Below are 17,132 nucleotides of genomic sequence, written 5' to 3' on the forward strand. Positions count from 1 at the left end.
CCGGACTAAATAGGACTAAATTAATTTACATGGATATTGCAAAAAAAAGTGGGGTATTGCTCTTGGATGGCATTTAAATGTTCAAGAGGGAAATCGCCTGTGGGAAGAAACTGTTTCTGTGCCTAGATGTTCTAGTGCCTAGTGATCTGAAGCGCCATCTGGATGGAAACAGTTCAAATAGGTGGTGGCCGGGGTGATCGAAGTCTGTGATGATTTTACTTGCATTCTTCCTTACTCTGGAAGAGTACAGGTCCAGGAGGGTGGGCAGAGGAGCACCAATAATCCTCTCAGCAGTCCGGACTGTCCGTTGTATTCTCATGATGTCTGATTTGGGGACTGATGGTGGTCATGATGGTGAGTGGGATGTTCCTTCTGAAGTCCACCATTATCTCCACTGTTTTGAGCATGTTAAGCTCCAGGCAGTTATGACGGCACCAGACAGCCAGCTGCTCAACTTCAGACTCATCACCGTCCTGGATGAGGCCGATGACTGTGGTGTTGTCTGCAAACTTCAGGAACTTGACAGAGGGTCTTTAGAGGTGCAGTCATTCATGTACAGGGAGAAGAGCAGAGGGGAGAGGATGCCAACCTGAGGAGCACCAGTCCCGATAGTGAGAGTCCTGGATGTGAGTTTCCCCAGACTCACTAGCTGCAGCCTACCTGTCAGAAAGCTGGTGATCCACTGACAGATTGGGGTGGGCATAAAATGCTGGGTCAGTTTGTATGAGAGAAGATCTGGTCTGATGGTGATGAAAGCCGAACTGAAGTCAAAAAATAAGATCCTTGCTTAAGTCCCAGTCTGTCGAGATGTTGCAACTTGCAAGATATGTAATGCAGTCCCATGTTGACTTCATCATCCACAGACCTGTTTGCTCTGTAGGGAAACTGAAGAGGATCCAGCAAGGGATGTCCCTCAGGTAGGCAAACACCAGTCTCTCAAATGACTTCATGAACACAGATGTGAGAACGACAGGTATGTAGTCATTAAGTCCAGTGATTTTGGGATTTTTGGGGACCGGAATGATAGTAGAGCAGTTGAAGCAGCAGTCAATAGGTTGTTTGCTCATGACGTCACAGCAGCAGCGCGAATGAGTCTGGAGGGCAGGGAGTGATTTTTCTATATAGGAATCCTATCAAAAACTCAAAATCCATATGTTTTGCGTCGTTTATGGTTGCTCAAATCGATAAAATCGAGAACCCAGGTGTTTATATCGTTTACATAACTTATACTGTTTTTTATGACTATGACTATATGACTTTTATGACTATATTGTTTTTTTACTTTAAAAGTTGTCGCCTTTAATAGCGTTTTGCATCTGCTGATACTGAAATGAAGATGGATACCTGCTTACCTTATTTGTTTTTGACTTGGTTAAATATCAACATTCTTCATGGTATCGTTTGCAGGGAAGATAAGCTATTTTATCCCAGTGAATGATAATTTGATGTTTTCACTTCAGTTTTGTAGTATTCCGTTATCAATGTTGATCTGGTTACCATGAGAACAGTGTCAAGCGCTGCTGCTTCAGCCATCATATGGTAGAAAATGCCCAAATAAATAAATGTTTAAAAAGCTGACAGACGTTGATTCAACAAAGACAACACTTTCAAAAACACTCAGCTATGTGATTATTTTATTGAGTGATAGGGAGTGGGTTAAATCAGTGACATTATTAGATTTGATACGGCGTCTTCCACAAATCCACGAATGATGATTTTTAACTCCAACCGTTGCCGTCTGTCAGTCAAATAATGCTAGTGGATGGGAACTTCTACTATAAGAGTAAATAAAACTTGCATAGACAAGTCCAAATTAAACCCTGCGGCTCGTGACGACACATTGATGTCCTAAGACACAAAACGATCGGTTTGTGCGAGAAACCGAACAGTATTTATATAATTTTTTACCTCTAATACACCACTATGTCCAACCGCGTTCAGCATTCGCTTAGTAAGGTCTGATCGCGCTCTGACAACGGCAGTGATGTCTCGCGCATATACTTCAATGAGAGCGGTTAGAGTTAAAAATCATAATTTGTGTTCTACTGAAGAAACAAAGTCACCTACATCTTGGATGCGCTGGGGGTAAGCAGATAAACATAAAATTTTCATTTTTGGGTGAACTATCCCTTTAAGAGCTCGGTGATCATTCTTAATTAGAATTAGAATTTGTTAATTAGAAATTGTAAGTTAGAAACTGTTTGGTATTTTGACCCCATTGCCTGTTTACCAACTATGGTTTGCCATCTTAACTAAATTGTTCTGGCCTTGTAATAGAGCTTTGTAAATACATTGTATAAGAATCTGGGAAAAATAAGAAGTTTGATGCCATTTTGTTTGCTCACTTTTCTTTGTTTTTGGATAGGTAGGTAGGGAAGTTAATTGAATTTTGCTTTTCTTTTGTTTTCTTGTTAGGTTAGCTAGTGCTGCAGTCAGTATAGACTTTTTATTTGTTGTTTTGGCTTGGTCAGCTCCTGAAGCAAATTTCCCTATTTATATGTTTGATCGCTGTACTTGTGTTTATATCATTAAAACCCTCAAAAGATCACCTGTTTCCTCTCTCTCATTTCATGTTGCCTCCTTTACCGCAAGATGAGGTATAACAAGGTACAATAGAATATAAAAATATATAAAAAAATATTTTATCTTTCTCATTCAATGACTGTCTAATACAGTACAGTCTTACTTCAGCTAACAAAACCATACAGCTGGGTTTGCGAATGTGCTCTAGTACAGATTGAATAATGGACAAAGTTACTAAGGTTTCAGAAAACAGTCATTACTAGTTAATTTCTTCAACGATGCATCATCATACTATGGTGGTTAAGGAGTGAGTTATGTAGTTGTATGGGAAACACACCCCTGAGCGATTTGTTCAAGATTAAGACTGAATCCCTCTAACTGGTTTCAAGCAAGTCAACACACTGATGCACTGAACCAAGAATGTCTCTTTCAGACATGTCTGACTCGCCGTGATTCAAGTAAACAACTCACCAACTCGTTGAACCTGAAAATCGTCTCTCTTACAGAGCTGCCTGTCAAAAAAACTCCAAAGCGATTCCACTGCCTGACTCAACTTTGGTACCTGTGAAGAAAAAAAAAACTATTAAAAATGTTATAATACATATGAGTTTAAAGGGTTAGTTCACCCAAAAATGAAAATTCTGTCATTAATTACTCACCCTGATTTCATTCCAAACCCGTAAGACCTTCGTTCATCTTCGGAACACAAATGAACATATTTTTGATGAAAGCGGTTTAATCCACATTTTCTGAAGAAATTCCATTGCTTTTGATGATAAACAGATTTAATTTAGACTTTTATTCACATATAAACATTGATCAGCGAACATAAGCAGAACCTGAATGACGTGCAAGAACAAACCTCTTCTGGAATGAACCTCATTGGTTATGCAGCACGTTTGAGCTTCCGGAAAAGGTTTGTTCTCGTGCGTCATTCAGGTTTGGTTGAGTTTCTTCTTATGTTCGTTGTAAAAGCCTAAATTAAATTTGTTCATTTATATAATTATCATATAAATCAATTGTGTCAGACAAATTGGACTAAACCACTCAATTCATATGGATTTGTTTTCTGATCTCATTATGAACTTTATGAAGCTTCAAAGTTTCAGTTGCGTAGGCTGTCTATGGAAGGACAGAAAGCTCTGATTTCATCAAAATGATCTTCATTTGCACTCTGAAGATGAACGAACGTCTTACGGCTTTGGAACGACATGAGGGCGAGTAATTAATGACAGAATTTTTTATTTTTGGGTGAACTATCCCTTTAATCAATTTCTCTTTCTTTACGATTACAATTAGCAAGTGTTTAACAAGCTAACCGGTTATCATTCTCTACAAATTTACATTAGAAATATTCATCACCTTTAAAGCTATAGCCTAACTAAAAAAACTCAAAAATCAAGCATAGAAACAAGAATGAAATATGGTTTGAAGAATCAAAAATAGGTTCGTTTATAATTTCTCAAGGTACAAAAACTATTCAGCTCCCTTTAATGTCACGTATAACGCAAAGTGTTCGGATGAAAAAAGTGCACATATTTTAGTATTTCAGTGTGATTTCATGATGCTTTAGGTGAAAAAAGATAGAAGGCTGCCTCATAATGAAAGCCTCCAAACCAAAATGTGCTTTTTATCTGAACTGGAGTCTGCAGGTGCTGCAATCAGCCGCGCCGCTGAGTGAATCTAATGATCATTCACACCACCGTGATAATGATCTGATCTAAAGCCAGTCGAGGGAGATGAGATGAAACAGAATTTGAAGATGGGTGTAAAAAGCTCCCATCATTGACGACTCACTCATACAAAAAAAGAGAGCAAGCATCCATCAGTATCACTGGCAGAATTTGTACTTCTAGATTCTGGAACGAAATGAAGTTCTGAATGAACTCTCTTCATGTTAAGTAAAAGCTCTGGGTGTTTAGGCTTGGTATGCCTTATAGGTGAAATTATGGAAGGGCATCGCAGGAGGAATCTTGGCAGAGCACACTTTGTCAGACAAGCAGCACATCTGTGACCCTGCAGGGGGTCAGTCAGCATGGACACCCTGAAGATCCAAAATTACTGCCTGGCAGCCATCAACCATGCAGAGGTTATTTATGAAAACATCCTCACCTCCAAAACTAGCTAAAAAATCACAATTTGCTCTAATTGACTGTGAATGCATGTGCGAATTTTTGTTCGTAGGGGATAAACAGAAATATCTCTGCCCATTAGATATTATGCAAATAAGCACTTTGAGCTTTATAAAATGCAAAGGAATTTTGACTGCCAATCCTAAAAGCAATCTCTCAGACACAAATTCACTTAAACGCTTCCAGCATCTTTGCTAAAATGCTAAATTATGAAATAATAATCGTAATTATCTTCGCTTCCTCAACGCCCCTTAATGTGTCAGAGGGTCATTACAATTTCTCTCACATTCAGCCATTTAAAGGGCTTTCGTGACTTCGCTGATGATAAAAAAAAGTGCTTGATTTCACGAAGCCGTGAGTTACTATGTGATCTGACTAAGAAGTGCTCCTCTTAATGCCAGCAAGACGTTTAGAAATGCCTCTAGAGCGAGTCTAATCAGAAGGCCATGCTTCTGATCATGAGCAAACATATCCATTCCCTCATTAAGCTGAAGGTATGGTAATGCATGGCTGTGGGGTATAATATGCATACGCTAAGAGATTCCCATTTTAGATTTGCATTCACAAATATAATGTCCAGTGTTGTAGTACAAAGCCAATTTTACAATATGGGGTTGCGGCTCTTTATTATTCATATTCATCATGGTTGAGGGATTCTTTATAATGCATCTTGATGAGAAACGAACACCTTAGGCTAAATTCATACACAATTGAATCATCCGCATAGGTTTCCTCTTAACTTGTAAAATAATAGAAAATATGAGCTTAGGAGGATTCTTTTATATTTTGTAATATAAAGTTATATGGAAAACAAACTGATAACTTTATCGTTACAGCTTAGTATTCAGGTTCCATCGCCATACGTTGAATACCATGAAAATCTTTGCATTAATGTACTGGTACATTTAGAAACTCAAGAGAAGACACAATCTTGTCATCTTTGGGTTTTTTAAAGGTTACACTGTCTCCTGACTCTACATATAACCTTTAGCAGACATCAAACACAATGAAGTTGTCAGAAAACTCTCAGATACGGACATAAAATGGTGTCAGGATCGTTCACTGTTCTTAGGAAGGGCTATAACCTCTGACCTTATATAGACTCTGTTAAATCATGTGAACAGCTGTGAGGCTGCAACTCAGTTAAGTTGTATTCCCTATAGGATGGCAAATGTTTTTCAACACAAATAAATAACTCAACAGCATCATTAAATCCTTAGCATTACTTAAGGAGTGATGCATGCATAATAAAGAGCAGATACTTGGGCTTCTGAGAGTATAACAAAATGCACAATAGTGGCTGCCAGAATTAAAACTGAAACAAAATTATACTGAATTAAACAGGACATAAAGAAAGAAGAGACCTGCAAAACTAGAAATCTAAAGCTGTTATTTTATGTATTAGAGCAAGAAAAGGGCATGATTGCATGCATTATTTTTTATAGAAAAAAAATATATATATTCGTTGTGCGTAAAACACATGCAAGTAAAATTTGCCAAGTCTGTGTTTGTTGCCACTTTGACAAACTCGATCAGACACAAGGCAGAACGAGGATGAGCAACCCCGCCTAGTGATCAGCAGTGGTACTTTTCCTTGTAATGTAAAAAATATAAATAGACATGTATTGCAGCAGAGGAATATAACCATTTATAAAATGGGTAATTAATTTTAATATTTAAAAATATATAAAATAATAATAATCGTTAATGTTTTATATAGGCCTATAAAATTGTAACTGGTAGAGAGAATTTGCTGCTGCAAGTTACAGTGATGAAATGGTAAATCTGAATTATCAAATGTTTATTTGAATAATATAGAATTATCAGACTCAGAATGAGCTTTATTCGCCAAGTGTGTGCAAACATACAATAATTTGTGGATTTTAAGAGCTCTTGGTACATACACAAGAAAACAGAAAGAACATTTAAATAAGTACAATTAAGAAAAATAAGCTATAAAGCAGCCTAATATACATCTAGGTCAGAACACTTATGTTCACATGTGTGCATTATGTGGCCTACTGTATATACAACTGTACAAATAAAAATATGTATTACATGTAGGCCTGTTTATTTATTGCCTAACTCTCAGGTGGTCAAAAACGCCATAAGAGTACTGAATTGTGGATTATAAAAACAGGTAGGCTAATTGTGTGCTAGCTATTTAAGGTGGAGATAGCCTGGTGGAAACATGTTTTAGATGCTCTAGGCTAGTGCATCTGTAACGTCTGCCTGAGGGGAGAAGTCCAAACAGGTTGTGGCCTGGGTGGGTGAGAGGGGTTACCTGCCCGTTTCTTCACTCTGGAGATGTACAAGTCTTGAAGGTTGGGCAGGTGCACACCAATTATCCTCTCGGCTGTTCTGGCAGTCCGTTGCAGTCTTTTATGTCTGATTTGCAAATCGGCTCTCACTCCGAACAGTTGAAGGAAGAACGCCGTGGCGTGAACTTGGTCAAGCGGAGTGATACAAACGGTGAAGCGTCCTTTTTGTATCAGCACAATTTAATATACATATTTTTTTCCACAATATTATTATTATACTTCAAAACAGTAACATTAATGCAAATTATAACTCTAGACTGTCTATATATAATTATTACTTTTCATAATAATTACCTATAATATTTTGTATAGAATATTATTAGCTATAACGTAATTATTTATACTATTTTGCATAATATTAAAATAAGAGAGAAGCTGTCAATCTCGCTTGAGGTGAGCGCGCGTGCGCGCTTCCTCTCTGCCCCCTCCCCTTAGCAACAGAGGCAAGATGGCGGCCCCCAGTAACGCTGAGGGTTCTCCTGATCTATCGGTGCCGCTGAAGATTCCCAAAACCGAGGTTCCTTCCCCAGAATCAGAGGATCTGAGTGACAGCAACCAATACCATTCCAACCCCTCCACCCCTAACAGATTCTCTCCTCTGAACGTCGGAGCTTCGCTGTCCGGGGGCGCAGGCCGGAGTGGATCGGCCTCTGCCTCCAACAGCTTCACCGCTTGCCGAGGCATGTCGTGGACACCGTCCGAAACAAACGCGCTGATCGCCGTGTGGGGCAACGAGAGGCTGGCGGAGGCGCGGATGCAGCAGCTGGAGGTGGCCGGGACGGTGTTTTCTGGTAAGGCGCCGGGACCAGCGATGTACGAGCGGGTGTCCAGAGCGCTGTCAGAGCTGGGTTATGAAAGGACCCCATCCCAGTGTCGAGAGAGGATGAAGGTAAATAACACATCGAAACACATGGCTGTCATTCGGATATGCTCAGAGACTTGTTGTCATGTTTGTATGGCAGTTTGTTTTTGTCACACATGGCTTTGGTGAAGCTGTCAAAATCAAAATATAGATATAGATCGGTCTCATCTCAGGCATATTAGACCGATGGCTGTCAGTCAGTTGTGATCATGGAGTTGTTGTTATTTTGTCTCTGCTTCACAGAGCTTAGGTGAATATGGCAAAATCTAAACAAATGGCAGTGATTAGGGCATTGAACTTTAGATATCACTTATTAACACAAAACATAAAAGCTTGTCTGTACTGCCTGCTTCAGCATCTACCTGTGAAATCACTTATACTACCCTCAACATATATGATTTACCTTTCATCATATATATTTTATATATATATATATATATATATATATATATATATATATACATATACATATATATTGTATGGCCTCCATTGGCCTTGATAACAGCTTGCATTTTTGCTGGCATTGTTATGTACTTTTCCACAGTCTCTGTTGTTATTGACTTCCATATAGTTTCTAGTTGTTCCCAAAGACTTGCTTTTAATGAAACTTTTGTGCGATCTATCTTTGAATCCATTAAATCTCAACAATAATTATATTTTAGCATTAGAAACACTACTGTGACTAATGAGCTTTCACATACTGGTGTGGATTACAGAAACATAAAAAAAAAAAAGATTTCAATCGCCAATACTGTACTTTAGGGCAGCTGTGGTGCAAACTTTACATTGGGTGGTGGTCTAATAAATTTGTTACGCACTATATATATATATATATATATATATATATATATATATATATATATATATATATATATATATATATATATATAAGGTTGGTTATTCCATTTCCAGGGTTATTGCTACACCACACCAACTAAATAAATGTATATATATGCATATGTCCCTGCTATATAGTATGCAAATAGCGGTATGTCAAAATTGTATGATAGTGTGCACATTTCTATTTCATAAAGTTGATAAAGGAAATTGAGCGTGTCTTTTTAAGTGATCTATTTCTCAGAATTGGTTGTTCTATCTTCACATGTATTGCTGCTTTTATAAACATGACCTTAATCTCTGTTGTCCTCTGCAGACACTGAGAAGGTGTTATAGCCGAGTGAAGGAGCACGGCATTGGAAAGAGGAAGAGCAGTTACTCCATCGAGCAGCTGGAGAAGGTGTTTGGACAGGGCGGCTGGGATTCCCAAAGCTGTCAGCCTGTGCTGATCAACAGCAGCGGCCTCTACCAGGAGATGGAGTCAGACGGAAGTACTATGGAGGACTACTCTCAGGAAGACTGGTGCAATCAGGACCTTTCTGCTGCCTTCAATGAGGGAGATATAGAGACAGGTGAAAGCAATAATCTTTGCAGTGTGAATATGTTTAAAGTCACAATTGGAATATCATCTGTCTTTAAAATGAGAGCTGTAGCCTTATAGTCAAAGGGTTAGTTCACCCAGGAATGAAATTCTGTCATTAATTACTCACCCTCATGTCGTTCCAAACCTGTAAGACCTTCGTTCATCTTCGGAACACAAATTAAGATATTTTGATGAAATCCGATTCTCCATAGACAGCAATTTAATTACCACTTTCAAGGCCCAGAAAGGTAGTAAAGACATCATTACAACAGTGTGACTGAGGGAGAGTAGTTAATGACAGAATTTTCATTTTTGGTTGAACTAACCCTTTAAAAATCAGGGCAGGCAACCATAAGAGTCCTAGTCGAATTCCACAATTCACAACTGATTTCCAGATCATTTAATATATTTTTACATGCAGTATATACACACACTACTGCTTAAAAGTTTAGTTTTTTTGTTGTTGTTTTTAAATAATTAATACTTTTATTCAGTAAGGACACATTAAATTGACCAAAAGTGAATATTAAAGTAATAATAAAGACTTTTACATTGCTACAAAAAAAAAATTCAAATGAATGCTTTAATTCTTTTGAATGCTCTATTCATTAAAGAATCCGAAAAAAAAATGTATCATGGTTTCCACAAAAATATTGAGTAGCAGAACTGTTTTCAACATTGATAATAATAAGAAATGTGTCGAGCAGCAAATCAGCATATTTGAATGTTTTCTAAAGGATCATGTGACAGTGAAGACTAAAGAAGTCATGCTGAAAATTTAGCTTTGCCATCAAGACAATTACATTTAAAAATAAATAAATAAATAAATAAATAAATAACAGTTATTTTAAATTGCCATAATATTTCACAAAAATTACTGTATTTTTGATCATATAAATGCAATAGATTAAAAAATCATACTAACTCCAAATCAATAACAATATTTATTATCAATATTACATATTTATTCATATATATGTGTAATATAAATGAACATATTTTGGACTTTTTGTTTTTCTGCAATAAATAAATTCAGCAGATTTCTAATTTTATGCTAAAATGTTATAAAAGTATGCCATGTAGGCCTAGTTATCAACCACAATCTGTGAAAAATCAGCATATTTAAGACCCAACTCAAAATCTGATGCCACAAAAATATGTATTTCTAATATCCCATATAATTCAATCTTTTCTTTCACAGAGGAGAACCAGCTTCCAAAAACCAGAGTTCTTCAGATCCGACTGGAGCCATCTGAGCACGCTCAGTAAGTTTCAACCAGTGTTCTATTTCCCAAAACGTTTAAATATTCAGAGTATTTGAAGAGTTTGGTTCCAAAACGCAATAACTCCATTTTGATTATTTTGAGTAAAAAGGTGTTTTCTTTACCAAGTGGCAAGATGAAAACCCCTATTTTTAATTATTTTTATTATTTAAACTTTCAGATAGCATCTTTTGGATATAAAAACATTAAAAATTCAAATCTACATTTTGATTTTAAAAAGTTTATTATAAAAACGTATTATTTTTTTTCCCAAAATGCAATAAATCCATGACACTTTTTTTTTTTTTTTTCAAAATGCAATTAATTCGTCAATATAAAAGTTATTTTTCATTTTGAAAATACACAACAAAGTAAGTTGATTCACATATATGACAGAGTCTAAACTTTGCCAATATTTATCTTATATTCAGCCATTTTACTAAAAATACATTCAACCGTCGCTCCCAAAATGGTCATCTTGTTAATGTTATGAATTATTTGTCATTACCGATTAAAGAGTATCTGGCGCCACCGCACGGTTAAATAAACACACTTTTTTTCTGCATACATTGGTATTAAAAACGGCTTTTAAAAAAGCCTTTAATGTTTACAGTGCGTGGAATGGTGCGCTGTGATTGGTTGAGAGCGGATATATCACGTTCTGCAGAAAAAGGAGACTGGCGTTTGTTGCGTTTTGGGAAGAAAGGGAGAAAACATGACAGAATAACACGACGGATATCGCATTTTGCGCAAAACTAATAAATGACTTTTCAATACTGACCAGATACAATACTGATTTTGGCGGAAACTCAATTTTTTGAAAATGGCGTTTATCGCGTTTTGGAACCAAACTCTTCATTTCTACTCACTTCCTCCTCTCCTTATGCTTTCTACAGACGGCAGGAAGTGATGCAGAACGTGATGCGTATCCTCGAGTCAGTGGAGGTCAAATGGGAGCACTTCCAGACATGGACTGACTTCTCTCGCCTCCACCTGTCCAATAAGCTGGCCATCTTCGGAGTGGGCTACAACACGCGGTGGCGAGAGGACATCCGCTACCATTACGCAGAGATCAGCTCACAGGTCCCTCTGGGAAAACGACTACGGGAATACTTCAACCCTGAGAAGGCCGAGGGCAGGGTTATCATGACCAAGGTGCAGAAGATGAACTGGAAAAACGTGTATTATAAATTCCTTGACATCACTATTAGCGAAGCTCGATGTTTGGAGCTGCACATGGAGGTGGACTGGATCCCAATCGCTCAGACGAGAGCGGCAGGGTGCAGCAACGGCTCCCAGTACCTCCTGCCAGGGGGCATCCCAAAAACGTATGGCCTGTACGCGATAGGCTACGAGGAGACGAGCGGGTCTGATTCGTCTAGCGCAGAGGACAAGTCCTCATCCTCACAGGAAGAGGAGGAGACGGACCATTGTGAGAGCGTAGAGAAGGACAAGAGGACATCAGCCAAAGTCACTTACTGTTACCTCGGCATTGCAGAGGAGAGGACGCTACAGCAATGTCTGTTCCAGCACTTTCAGACTTCTGGCAAACACTACGGCCGTGGCGAGCCTTCGCCCATAACCAAGTTCCTGCAGGACAACTGCACTGGCCAGGCCAGGGAAAGCACCCTCTCTGGCTTACACATCTACATTAAGTTTATCGAGGTGGAGCTGGACTTTCTCTCCGCCGGATCTTTAGTGGAATGTTTAGAGACTGCGATCGGTTATTCGTTAAAGTTCAACAAGAAGGATCCACTGTAATGGTTCCATTTGCCATTGAAGCTTTTTAAGCCAGGATATTGAAATATAGACTTGAACTCAAAGTATTTATGTGGTATGTCAGGCACAGTCTGTTCCGAAATGGGTGGTAGTCTCCTTTGCAGTAATTGTCTTTATCAGGGAGCGTAAACGGGAGCAAACTGCCTTTATTTAAATCTCTCGAGCCAGAGATCCAAATGCAGGAACTGTCAGAAAAAAAAGAATCCTCAACGAGAACTCTTAATTAATCTAAGTATAAAGTCTATCTACATAGAAGTATAAATATATATATATATATATTTAAGAGTATATATTGATATTGTTAAGCATTCCAGCATTTTCAACTATAACATTCGATGAATGTTTTTCATATTTGTTTTTTATTTGTGAGCTCACACAGTGTCTTTATGTATGATTGTTTCCAGGTCACAGTCTTGTTTACATGTTTTGAAGGACAAAAAATAAATTGATGAAATTAAGCAATGTTTATTTACTTTCCATCATTTTTTTTCTCTTTTTTTAGGTATTTTTATTTATTTAAACCTTTTGGAATAACACATTAATGTTACTTAAAGGGTTAGTTCACCCAAAAATGAAATTTCTGTCATTAATTACTCACGCTCGTGTTGTTCCAAACCCGTAAGACATTCGTTCATCTTCTGAAAAGTTGTTGTTTTTTTTTATCTCCCATAGAAAGCAACGAAATTACCACATTCAAGGTCCAGAGAAGTAGTAAAGATATGGTTAAAATAGTCAACGTGACTACCGTGGTTTAAAAACCTCTTGGATTTCATCAAAAATATCTTAATTTGTGTTCTGAAGATGAACGAAGGTCTTACAGGTTTGGAATGACATGAGGTGATTTCCTGATGACAGAAATTTCATTTTTGGGTGAACTAACCCTTTTAATATTTAATTTATCTGCACCACATTTAAGGCACTTGAGATGGTCTTTTTTTGTGACCAGCAGGTGGCAGTAAAGACCTGTGAGTGGCCATTAAATAAGTTTCCATTAATGTCACGTTCTAGAATAGTAAATCATGTATTAGAATACTACTTATAGGCTCTAAGTAGTGCATGTCAAAGTACCTGTCAAACATTTGAAGTAAAGTGAATTTTGTAATTCTTAAAACATGCAATACTTTTGACCCTGATGCAGTGAATTATACCCCAAATCAGAAGATAGTTTTTTATTTGACACAGTGTGCACTTTCTCTTTGTAATGCTGATTGTGTAGTAAACCTCTTTTATGGTGTTGTAAAGGTAGTTGGAGTGCTGGCGTTGGTCGAGCATGTGCTAAGAGAATCAATAATTCAAACGCAACGTCTAATTTCCCTGCTTAGCCTGTCATATGAGATGAGTATCTCCCTCGGCCAGGAAAAAAACACTCCCAATGGAGGTTGCTACACTTCATCTAACCACAAACATTTATTATTTGCTTTATTGATTGATTTCTCTGGTTTAAAAAAAATTGGATGATGACTAAAATATATTGATTTCACTTTGATCATTGCACCTTTGTCTCATGGGTATTTATTCAATCCTTGCAGTTTTTTTCTTTGTATATTTTTTTAAAAACATTATTTAGCTTTTCATAACAGGGAACTACAGGAACCATTGATAACAGTGATCACAATTTTCTAAAATTACGTGTTCTTAAAAATACTCAAAAGTACAAAAGTAATACATGCAGTAATTGAGAAATACATCTATGAGAACCTACTTAAAAATAGTACTGTTAAACTAATTATATATATATATATAAATATAAAGAATTAAGAAAAATGTATGACTATATATATATATATATATATATATATATATATATATATATATATATATATATCGGCATATAGTCAGGGCCGATATATCCTGTCAATTAAAAGAGGGCAGGAAAATGCACTGAATTTGTGTAAAGAAAATGCTAAGAAACCAAACTGATGTTCAATATTAATAGTAATTATATGAATTAATAACATTCAGAAAGTTAAGAAATATTAGTTAAATCTTCAAATTTAGTTAATGTTCATTTGAGTAATCTGTTTGTTTATAACTGATACCATTTACTCTGAAACAAGTTGATGAAATGAAGAGAATAAAGTTTTTATTTGCATTTCTTTCAAAATACAATAATTAAAAATATAATGATTAATTATTATTTAAAATGAAAAAAAATGCATTAATTTAAAAGAAGGTATAAAAGGAAGAACCCCCAAACTATCAGTATCGTTATCGATATCGGCAGATATCACTCTGAATAATCAGCTATCCGTATTGGTGAAGAAATTTAGAATCGGTGCATCTCTAATATATATAACAATTTTTCCTAATTCATTTTATTACATTCATTTATATATATATATGTAAATAACAATTAAGACAATTAACATAACAATTAACATAAAATCATTTTTCTTGATTATATTCATTTTTCATTCATTGTGTAAGCAATAAGGTACGAGAGTGCCTGCAACCCCTTCAGCCGTGACTTCAGCCTTGAGTACCTTATTGCTTTATAAAACGGTTACCACACAATACAAATATTAAAGCCTAAAATATGTATCAGTGCAACTTTCATAAAGTAAACTTTTACTAAAAGCCTTCCTTCCACCGGAAAAAAATAGTCCCTGACCATGAACAGCAACAGAAGTTACATTATTACGCCATTAGATGGTGGCAAAGACTGTCTTTATGAGTGAGTCAGTCAGTAGCGAAGACTTTATATTGAAAAGACTGAATTGTTGTGAACATGGAACAAGACGCAACTTACAAATGCTTTGACTAGTGCCGTCAGTCACGGAAAACCCCTTAATTGATAAAAGGACAAGATATCGCAGTGGACATTTACACACATTTTTTATTATGAACAGGACTGACCTGAAGGAAAATGCTAAATCTGAATGCAGATAATAAACTCGATCACTCAATCTCTTCCTCACAATACTCTTCTACATAATATAGTAAGCTTCACTGAACAATACTGATTGAGAACATACAGTTTACGTTGCTAAGAGTGGTTGCTAAGGGTGTTGTGTAGTGGTACACAGAACCGCTGGGTGAAGCGGTCATAGCCGTGTTTTATTGTGAATAAAACACAGTTTTTGACCAATCAGAATCAAGGACAGGAACTAACCATTTTATAAATATGTATATAATGAAAGAAAATGTAATATAAATAGGAAAAAAATAATATATATATGTATATGTGTGTGTGTGTGTGTGTGTGTGTGTGTGTGTATATATATATATATATATATATATATATCTATATATTATTTTTCTTAATTGTCCATCAGTTTCTGATTTAAATCTTTATTATTAGTTTTTTAAGTAGGTTCTCGTATACATATATTATATTATATTACGTATTGAATAATAATAAAAAAAATAATTCAAAAATAAAACAAATAAAATAAAGGTAAATATATGAGCCACTATACAAATGATGGCTTATCCAGCTTATTCTGTCTAGGCTAATATTCATGTTCCTAACTTTAAACAATAACAATAAAAAAAGCCAATTAAAATCCTGAATCCTCACGGTTTTTATCTCCTGGTTGTTTATGTGTGAGCTACAGTTTGTGTGGTCATAAATGATGATGGGCCTAAATTACACTGCAGCTTGTGTTCACATCATTATCTGTTCTGTTTGCTCGTCTGGGAGCTGTGAGATGATTGTGGCTCTGAATTTGTTCTCTTGTGTACCTGTGTGACTAACAGCACTGACCTTTGGTCTGACGTTGCTTTTACAGCTCTAAATTTGTCAGTTTTGCCTTGGGAATGGCCTCTAGGACATGTTTTTGATGTGTTGTGTCTTTAGTCATTTATAAAGTAAAAATGTCCCTTTATAGTCGTTTATAGAGTAAAAATGACCCTCTGTGTCAGGGTGTGTTAAACATCTGTTAATTCTATCCCATAAACCCCAGCTCCCCTGTGCTTTGAATTTTGTCTGGATGCAGTTTGCCTGAGGTGCTCGAGTGCATTTAAGATATTAGCTTTGACTGCAAAACCACATGATCTTGTCCGAGTAGCCCAGGGTGTAATCACAGATCTGAGCTCATCTGCCCCTAATAATCCAGCAGTCCGACTGCATCCACCTCAGCCCTGTTTCCATGGCAACTTGCCATCCTAAAGAAACAGGAGTGAGGAGGTATTCACCTCCGAGGGCTGAGGTCACTGTACCACTGTGACAAGCCCCACTCCCTGTCCTGTTGCATTATCATTTCAGGTGATATAAAAGAACTGCACAACATTAGTGCTGTCTTATTGAACAACACTAGAGCAGCCTGGCTGTGCTTTTATTGGTCTTCAGGCTTTTAAAGAGTTAAATGAACCTGGATAACTGATACTGTGTGGCATGAACTGTGACTGCAGTCATAGTCATTTATTAACCATAAGTATGTACATGAATTACTGATCTGTGAAACATTATATAATGTTTTTATAATGATTTATCATGAAAGGGAAATAAACGGTAAAACACAGTGTTACCCATATTATTAGTTTTAAAAACACAATAAACATACTTATAATCATAAATTAAATGGAAATAGAAAATATCTATCTATCTATCTATCTATCTATCTATCTATCTATCTATCTATCTATCTATCTATCTATCTATCTATCTATCTATCTATCTATCTATCTATCTGTCTATATGTCTGTCTGTCTGTCTGTCTGTCTGTCTGTCTGTCTGTTAGTCTATCTATATCTGTCTGTCTATCTATCTATCTATCTATCTATCTATCTATCTATCTATCTATCTATCTATCTGTGTCTATCTATCTATCTATCTATGTCTGTCTGTCTATCTATCTATCTATCTATCTATCTGTCTGTCTGTCTGTCTGT

General features: G+C 36.4%; 1 protein-coding gene across 1 annotated transcript; it reads left to right on the forward strand.

The window, feature by feature from the left end:
- Nucleotides 1-7,286: 7,286 nt before the first annotated feature.
- Nucleotides 7,287-12,761, forward strand: LOC125262186 (myb/SANT-like DNA-binding domain-containing protein 2). Its single transcript, XM_048180756.1, has 4 exons — nucleotides 7,287-7,865; nucleotides 8,992-9,247; nucleotides 10,460-10,523; nucleotides 11,417-12,761. The coding sequence occupies exons 1-4, from the start codon at nucleotides 7,425-7,427 to the stop codon at nucleotides 12,279-12,281; spliced, it is 1,626 nt and encodes a 541-aa protein (XP_048036713.1). The 5' UTR covers nucleotides 7,287-7,424; the 3' UTR covers nucleotides 12,282-12,761.
- The last annotated feature ends 4,371 nt before the right edge of the window (nucleotides 12,762-17,132 follow it).

This window comes from Megalobrama amblycephala, linkage group LG2 (genome assembly GCF_018812025.1).
Source record: "Megalobrama amblycephala isolate DHTTF-2021 linkage group LG2, ASM1881202v1, whole genome shotgun sequence".
Lineage (NCBI taxonomy): Eukaryota > Metazoa > Chordata > Actinopteri > Cypriniformes > Xenocyprididae > Megalobrama > Megalobrama amblycephala.

Excerpts from the sequence above, each read along its gene's own strand:
- LOC125262186 (XM_048180756.1), top strand. The coding sequence starts at position 7,425 with ATGGCGGCCCCCAGTAACGCTGAGGGTTCTCCTGATCTATCGGTGCCG. Across the intron at positions 9,248-10,459 it reads TGAGGGAGATATAGAGACAG|AGGAGAACCAGCTTCCAAAA; the intron begins GTGAAAGCAATA and ends TTTCTTTCACAG. Across the intron at positions 10,524-11,416 it reads GAGCCATCTGAGCACGCTCA|ACGGCAGGAAGTGATGCAGA; the intron begins GTAAGTTTCAAC and ends TGCTTTCTACAG.